At 40.1% G+C, this 9,318-nt stretch overlaps 1 protein-coding gene across 1 annotated transcript; it reads left to right on the top strand.

The window, feature by feature from the left end:
- Positions 1-792: 792 nt before the first annotated feature.
- LOC132164388 (geranylgeranyl pyrophosphate synthase, chloroplastic-like) lies at positions 793-1,768 on the top strand. Its single transcript, XM_059574896.2, has one exon. It carries the CDS (start codon positions 815-817, stop codon positions 1,718-1,720), a length of 906 nt encoding a protein of 301 aa, XP_059430879.2. The 5' UTR covers positions 793-814; the 3' UTR covers positions 1,721-1,768.
- The last annotated feature ends 7,550 nt before the right edge of the window (positions 1,769-9,318 follow it).

Raw genomic sequence — 9,318 nt, 5'->3', positions numbered from 1 at the left:
GTTACAAATAACTACTTAGGTGTCAACGGTGACAAACAACTTCTTTGTAGTTGTAGTATGCGTTTATAACAAATGACTCCCAGTTGAGTTTTATTTGAACGAATTTGGCAAGAATAAAATGCATTTTTATCTCAGTAATCTTTGTAATTTAAAAGAATAGGAGATTCGATATCTTTCGGATATGGTCGGCAATTTTTGACACTATCTGCAAACTTGACACGAACCCAATATCAAATTAAAAGGGTTAGAGTTGATGAACTCGACACGAACTCAATATAAAATTAGAGGGTTAAGGTTGAAAAGTTTGACCCGTTTAATTAAAATGGTTGTGTTAAAGTTTACCTATATAATCTTATACAGATATTTCGTCATGACCCGAACCCTCCTACAAGTGAATACAAATTGTTATCCCTATCTTCAAACATAACAGGCATATTTCTATTGTATTAGATCCCTATGAGGATTTTAGTTCATTTACAAAAGAAATGTGAATAAAGAAGAAAAGAAATATAAGTGTTTTTTAGTAGAAAAGAAAGATTAGTACTTAAATAACTTAAATGTACCAATCTTGTCCCCTTCTTCCATCTTCAGCGTGTTGGTCCAAGTTTTTCTTGGCCTCTGAAACTCTTCAACTTTCTGCACAACTAATAATGCTACATATTTTTATCAAAAAATTTAAAAAGAAAAAATGAAAAACATTTGCTGGGTGGGTAGATGAGTCACATTTCCATTTTTGGTATATTTTCTTGGCATTCTCAGAAGGCGACGAGCCATCTTCCCTTTTCTTCTCTCTCTGACTCAGCGGTGTTTGACCATGGAAAGCTCATACCCCACCTTCAGTTTCAAAAACTACATGGCCCAAAAAGTCAACGCCATCAACCAAGCTCTAGACGCCGCCGTTTCGCTGAAAGAGCCCCGGAAGCTCTACGAGGCCATGCGCTACTCCCTCCTCGCCGGCGGCAAGCGAGTCTGCCCCATCCTCTGCATCGCCGCCTGCGAGCTCGTCGGTGGCACCGAAAGCATGGCGATAGCAGCCGCTTGCGCTGTGGAGATGATCCACACGATGTCTCTGATCCACGACGACCTTCCTTGCATGGACAACGACGATCTCCGCCGCGGAAAGCCCACGAGCCACAAGGTCTTCGGCGAGGCCTTGGCGGTTCTCGCCGGCGATGCCCTCTTGGCAATGGCGTTCGAGCACATAGCGGCGTTCACTGTGGGCGTGCCGCCGGAGAGGATCGTCCGTGGGATTGGGGAGCTCGCGAGATTCATTGGGCCCGAAGGGGTTGTTGGCGGCCAAGTTTTTGATATAAGTTCAAAGGGAATTTCTGACGTGACCTTGGAGCACCTCGAGCTCATCCATCTGCGCAAGACCGCGGCCATGGTGGAAGGGACTGCGGTTCTCGGAGCCGTACTGGGAGGAGGTTCCGATGAGGAGATTGAGAGACTGAGGGCTTTCGCGAGATACACTGGGTTGCTTTATCAGGTAGTGGATGACATTCTTGACGTGACAAAATCATCGGTGGAACTGGGAAAAACGGCAGGGAAGGACTTGGTGGCTGATAAGGCCACGTATCCGAAGCTGATGGGCATCGAGAAGTCGACAGAATTTGCAGAGAAACTGAAGGACGATGCCCGGGATCAGCTCTCCGGGTTTGACCCTGAGAAGGCGGCGCCGTTGGTTGCTCTGGCCAATTACGCTGCTCATCGCTCCAACTAGTCTCCTTTCACTGCTTCAACTGCTTGTTTCTTCAGATTGCCGATCTTCGCTGAAAATAAGAAGAGAAATGGCTCTCCTTTCATTTTTCATTTTCACTTGCTCTATTTTTGTAACTTTTGTTAAATCTTAATCATTAATTTTATCATTTTTTTTTTCAATCTAGGTTATTCTAAGTAAAATTCCAATTCCAATTTTTTATATGAAGGCGAGATAGTGGTTGCATTCTCAAAATGCTTTAGAATCCATCGGACGCAAACACCACAATGGCTTAAGTTATTTTTTCTTTTTAATAAAAATAGAAACTTTGTATACAGAGCTAATCACATTAATATATAATAAAATCCCAAGTAGCTGAGATGTTGCACAACTAGATTGAGATTTAGAATAACTTTGTTATCTAGTAATTCGAACAATAAATGTGAGCCACCTGTCCAAACAAATCTTGGACAGTCAACCCACTTGCTTTGGCAGGCACACCTCAAATAAATTTGTCACATTTACAATCCGAAAAGCAAATTGATAACTATCCAAATCACCACAACTAAGCAATTGGTCTGTAAGGAGATTGAACAACAATGTTTTCAAAAGAGAAATGCTTATTGTCAATATTTTTTTCTATATTTTCTACCTCTCATCTTACAAATCAACCATTAGATTTGTGAACTAATGTGCATTATGTTATGTAATATTTGTTTAAACAGCCCAAGTATTCACGTTGGGTCTTGTTTAATTTCATATATAGACGAAGAATAACAAGATTACAATATTTGAAAGTTAAATTTACAATTAACTAATCTGTACTGCTAGAATTCAAGTTATCTAATTTGTACTATTTGAATTCAAACTGAGAATGATAGAACTTTTAGTTGTGCTAAGACTTTGAATGACTTGTGAGCTGTGGATAAGGATGTGTTCCAATATGCCCCCGCAATCGAGACAGAGGGACAAGGATGTTGAGATTGGTCGTTAGAAAATTGAACTGAGCTGCAACAAGAGGCTTGGTTAAGACATTGGCAATTTGATCTTTGCTGGAGAGGAACTTGACGATGAGACTTTTGGTTTCAACCCGATCCCGTACAAAGTGATAGTCAATGGCAATATGCTTGCTCCTTGCATGAAAGACTGGATTTGCCGACAAATAGGTAGCACCAATGTTATCACAGAATAATATTTGAGCAGTCAGAAGGAAAACACCTAACTCATTGAGGAGAGATTGAAGCCAACATAAGTTTGCAGCAGTGTTTGCCATGAATTTATACTTGAATTCTGTGGTTGAGTGAGACACTGTGGGTTACTTTTTGGAGCTCCATGAAAATAGATTAAAGCCAAGAAAAATACAGAAACCAGAAGTGGAACGTCTGTTATCCGGGCAACCTACCCAATCCGCATTCGAAAAGGCAAATAGTTGATTTGATGAGCATTTTTTTATAAGAAGACCATGATCAATAATGTGCTTCAAGTAGCGTAGTATTCGCTTGACAGCAGACCAGTGGGTGCCATGTGGCTCATTCATGAACTAAGATACCTTACTGGCAGCAAAGGCAATGCTAGGTCTTGTGATGAACAAGTACTACAAGGCGCCAACTATACTCCGATAAAGAGTTGCATCATCAAACTTTACACCATCAAATTTGCTGAGAGTGGTAGAGGATGACATGGGAGATGTAATAGCTTTTGCTAGTGACATGTTGGCAGGTTTAAGAATATTAGAAATATACCTTTGCTGACAGGGGTGAATTCCAACAGTAGACCGAAAGACCTTCACCCCTAAGAAGAAGTTCAACTTTCCAAGATCCTTGATTGGAAATTCTGTATAGAGCTGTTGAATGAGACTGTTAATTGCAGTGGGAGAAAAGCCTGTGAGAATAATGTCGTCAACGTACACAAGAACAAAAAGTCAAACACTGCCTTTAGAAAAAATGAATAATGAACTGTCAGACTGAGATCCATGAAAACCAAGATCAAGAAGCTTAGAGCTGCGACATTGAAACCATGCTCTAAAAGCTTGCTTTAATCCATAGATAGGTTTCTTGAGATGACAAACAACAAAGGGTGCATTAACATCAATAAATCCAGGAGGTTGGACCATGTATACAGATTCTTGAAGAAAGTCATGGAGAAATGCATTACTCATATTAATATGTTTAATCCAAGTGAAAGGACAGTTCTAATAGTTATTGGCTTAACTATTGGACTGTAGGTGTCTCCAAAATCAATACCCAGTTGCTGATGAAAGCCTTTGTTAACAAGGCGAGCTTTATATCTTTCAATACTATCATCAGCCTTTCTCTTGAGATGAAAGACCCATTTTGCTCCAACAACATTCATAGAGGGGTTGTAAGGAACTAAATCCCATGTCCCATTTTTTTATGAGAGCATTGAACTCCTATGTCATTGCAGTATGCCATTCTTGGTGTTTGGAGGTAGAGGTGAAGCATGTGGGTTCTGTATCATGGGTAGTGAGAGAGGTATTTAAGGCATGAGGTAGAGGATATGTAATGCTACCATCTGTTGGAATTTTTGGTTGATGGATATTGTTTTGAGAATGAGTGACCATGCTCTGGGTTCAAAGGGGAGCTATGGGAGATATCACGGGTGGGAAAGTCGTTGTTGGGATATAGCAAACCCCATACTGGTTATAAATGCCTTGATATTCTCACTGGAGAAATCTTTCTTGCCAGGTGTGTTATCTTCAACGAGTCAGTCTTTCCATTTCAAAAATTTTCCTCATCCTTATCTCGACCCAAACCGGTCCCATGCTCATTCGAAATTCCCTCTTCACTCCCATGAGTATTCTCTTTGCACAATGGTTCTCGACGAGTCTCTCATTTGCACAACAAGTCTTCATATACACGGTCTCCCTTGTTGCACAGCACACGGTCATCTTCTTTTCACAATAGGCTTCCACGTACATGGTCCCCTTTGCACAATAAGTCATCCTCTCAAAGGTCTCTTTCACTTCAAGATTTCCCTCCATTATCTAAGCCTATTTTGTCTCATAATGTGTCATCTCCCAACAGACCCATGTCCTACAAATCACTCATTTGCCAAGCAAGTCACTATCTACACGGTCCTTCACTCAAAATTCCTCTCCATTATCTAATTTTTATTTTTATTTTTGTCTCACTTTCTTACACATACACGAGTGTCCCCTTTGCAAAGCAAGTCAACATCTAAAAGGTCTCTTTCACTTCAAGATTCCTCTCCTTTGCACAAGTCTCTCACGCACCAGCCCATATCTCCAAGAACCATGTCTCATCCTATTTCATCTCTCCACAGTCCACGCGTCCCAATCTCAAATCACTCCTGACACAACTGAATCATTGCCTCCTGCATCATCTACTGAACAACCTAACACCCGTGACTCTACCCACACTACAGAAAATGACACCCAAGCTGCCACACCTGTGCTCCTTCTCCCATTGGTTGCATCCGGAAAGAAAATTTGTTTGTGTTATACGGTCTTAAGTACGGAAAACACTCATATCCAAAAGTGTTGAGAAATTTATAATCTGGAATATCACCAAATAATAATTCAAATGGTGATTTTTGTTTATTGATGGATGAAGGCAAATGATTAATTAGAAAAGTGGTTGTGTCCAAAGCTTCATCCCATAATTGAAATGGGACTTTGGAGTGAGAAAGAAGAGTTAAGCCGGTATCAACAATATGACGATGTTTGCGTTCCATACTCCCATTTTGATGATGGGTGTAAGGACATGTTTGCCTATGGTTGATACCTACAGAGCTGAAATAACGTTGTAGGGGAATAAATTCTCCTCCTCCATTGATTTGAACTGATTTAATGGGGAGATTAAAAAACATTTCTACTAAAGTTCAAAATGTGACAAATGTGGAAAATACATAAGATTTAGAAGTTAATGGAAAAAACCAAGAGTAACGACTAAAATCCTCAACAATGCATAAATAATAGCGTTTATTATTCTTTGAAAGAATTAGAGCAGGGCCCTATACATCAAGAAATAACAAACTTAAAGGAGCAACAGAAACTGAGGGTGATGACACAAAATGTAAACGGTGCATTTTGCATTGCTGACAAGTGAGACACACTTGTGAAGGCTTATTTGATAAAGCTGGAAGGCAATGTTTGGACATAACATTGGAGACAATTTGGAGAGCAGGATGTCCAAGTCGACGATCCCAGGAATCAACCGAGACACGCTGAAGGAGACTTAAAACAAGACAAAATGGAAGAAGATGGCCAGATGTAAAGACCACCTTTTCTCGGGCCGTGCAGTAGCAAACGCCGGGTGCATAGATCCTTAACACGAGAATCAAACGGATGAAACACAATGAACACATTATTATCACGAGTGAATTGATTTATTGAGATTAATTTTTTCTGAATGGCAGGAACATGCAACAAAGATTTTAGAGAAAATTATTTGTGTGCAAAAGGTAATGAAGCTAAACCATTGTGTAGAATATCCAAACCTTGATCATTTCCGACACGAATCTGTTCATTGCCTGCATATTCCTCTGCTGTGATATTTAGATTGGTGAGGTCATTGGTCAGGTATAGTGACCCAAATAAATTAACTAAGCTTAGGTAGCTTAGTTAGAGGGTTAATTTAGGTTTTGGATCACTAAGGACCGCTAGAGGGGTATTTTTGGGGATTTGGACTTTCGGCTATGGTTGCCGGACGTACGCTCTTGTCTGTAGAAGAGGACGTACGTAGGGGGACTACCGTACGTACGCCTGCAATAGTACACGAACGTATGCTAGGGACCACACGGATGTACACTACTTTTGAAATACCCCTTGGATAATACCTGGACGTATGCTACAACTAGGGATGAGCAGATTCACCGAGTTCCGAGTGCCGACCAAGTTCTAACCGAGACCGACCGGCACTGACAAGAAGATGAATGGTAGGCAGCGGGGATTTTCTTCTTCCAACATTTTTCGGTCGGCAGGCAGAAATGTTTTTTGGGAAAGTCGTTTTTCGCTATATCTGACCCGACTTCTACCGACATTCAAAACGACGTCATTTTGAGTAGTATATATATATATCTCTCTCTCTCTCTCTCTCTCTCTCTCTCTCTCTTTTGCTCAGCCCTAACCCATTTCCCCCAACCCTAGCGCCGCAGCTTAGAGTCTCAAACCTCACTCTCCTCTCATCTCTTCCTCTCCTCTCTACCTCTTACTCACACTCTCACTCATAATTGCAATTGCACAAGCATAGCCATTGAAGGTCGCTATCTTGGGTCCCCGATGAGGCGACGTTGGTCGTCGTCTCAGTTCTCCACTTCTCCCAATGAAAATGAGGTTTTTTTTTTTTTTTTTTTTTTTTTTTTTTTGTAAGAATCGATTTATAATATGTTTGTGAGTCTGTGACTTTGATTTATAAATTGTAGCTGATTATTCGCCTCTTTTTTCACAGCCCATCGAAGGTCGAACTCTCCTTTCTGTCCTCGAAGACGGTTGTTTGCTCCTAACGTGAATGAGGTACCATTCGTCACTCAGTTTTATTGTTTGATGATTCGATTTTATATGTATGTGATTGATTAGTCTGTTTTATATTGTTTGATGAGTCTACTTTGTCATAATTGTAGCTGATTTTTAGGGTTCTTTGGTGGGTTTGTGGGGTTCTGCGATGTAGTGATCTGAGTAGTTTTGTGGGGGTTTTTGGGTGCTAAGTAACTATTCTTCGGTGGGTTTGTGGGGTTCATTTTGTTGGTGCGCTTTGGGGTTTTTTCTTGTACAGTTTACTTGTACATTTTGTTTGATGATTCGATTTTACAGTTTACTTACAGTTTGCTTTGATCTAAGTAACTGTTATGTTAGCACTAATTATATGAATCACTCATAGATGGATTCTCATGCTGCCACTTCTGCGAAAGTTTCACCTGCTTCTGCAAAGTCTGTTGTTGCTACTTCTGCAAAATCTTCACCTGCTGCTGCTACTGAAAAGTCTTCACCTACTGCTATTGTGGTGGTAATTTTACCCATACCTTCACTGACTACATCAGATGGTGCTTCTCATATTCCATCTCTTGATATTCCAATTACTCCCATGGAAGTTGAAGAAGTTGAATATGGGTCTGGGGATGTTTATAGAAGTAGTAGTGTAAGGAATGCTAGTTCTCTAGGAACTGGAAAGGAGTCATAGGGGTCGTCCACCACAATCTAGGAAACCAAAAAATATGTCCAAACTATCTTCAGCATGAGAACATTTCACTAGGGATGAGAGTTCTTCCCAAGATAACCCTATAGTCCATTGTAATTATTGTGGGACTACTTACAAGTGTCACCCTAAAATTAATGGGACCTCCTCCAGGCTTTACCATGTCAATTTATGCCCAAAGTATAAGATCCATAAGACTAGACAAGATAAGAGTCAGCAAATTTTTACCTTTGAGGCTAAGAAGGGAGGGTAATACGTTGATGATTGCAAAGTGTGATAAGAAAAAAATTAAAGACAGCACTTACTGAAATGGTGATTGAGGATGAGTTGCCTTTTATGTTTGTGGATAGAAATGGGTTTAAGAAGTTTATGAAGGTAGTTGAGCCTCGCTTCAACATTCCTTCTCGTTGTACAACGATGAAGGATTGTGTGAAAATGTATTTAAGGACTAAGAGTGATTTGAAGCATATGTCTATGACAACTAATCAAAGGGTTTGCATGACCACCGACACATGGACTTCTATTCAAAATATGAATTATATGTGTGTGACTGCACATTTTATTGACCATAAATGGACATTGCATAGAAGATTGTTGTCATTCCGTCAAGTGTTAGATCATAAGGGCATCACAATTGGGAGGACATTAGAGGAGTGTTTAGTAGAATGGGGCATTAGTAGGCTTTTGACAATTACGGTTGACAATGCTTACGCCAATAATAAGGCACTGGATTAGTTGAAACAACGAACAATGTAAGATGACGACACTATTTCTTTTAATGAATTTCTTCACATGAGATGTAGTGCCCATATTCTTAATCTAATTGTGCGAAGGGGTTTAAAAGATGCTCATGACTCAATTGAGAGGGTCCGAAATGTGGTTAGGTATGTGAAGTCCTCCCCCAAAAGACTAGAAAGGTTTAAGTCTTGTGCAGATAGACAAAAGGTTGCTTGTTAGGCCTCCTTGGTTCTTGATGTTCCCACTAGATGGAACTCAACCTATTCCATGTTGGAGGTAGTAGAGAAGTATAAAAGGGCGTTTAAGCTTTTGCAAGAGGAAGATGGGCCTCTGATGCGTTATTTAAATCGAAATGTTGGAGGAAGAAAGGGGTTAGAGCCTCCCAAGGAGGATGATTGGAACAATGTTCATTACTTTGTACAATTTTTGAAGGTCTTTTATGATGTCACTATGAAAATTTTTGGTTCATTGTATTCAACTGCAAACTTGTTTTTCCAACAACTTTGTAGTGTTTGTAGGCAAGTGCTAAATTATGCTGGAAGTCCTGATCCTTTGGTGAGTGCTATGGCTAGGCAGATGAAAGTAAGATATGACAAATATTGGGGGAACTTTGAGAAAATAAATCAGTTGTTATTTGTGGCAATTGTTCTTGATCCTTGGTACAAGCTGGTTACTTTTGAATATTAGTGTCAAACGAACCTTTCACATGAG

The sequence above is a fragment of the Corylus avellana genome, chromosome 8, assembly GCF_965113065.1.
Source record: "Corylus avellana chromosome 8, dhCorAvel1.hap1.2, whole genome shotgun sequence".
NCBI classification, from domain to species: Eukaryota; Viridiplantae; Streptophyta; class Magnoliopsida; order Fagales; family Betulaceae; genus Corylus; species Corylus avellana.
This window is presented reverse-complemented; position numbering and strand designations above follow the sequence as displayed.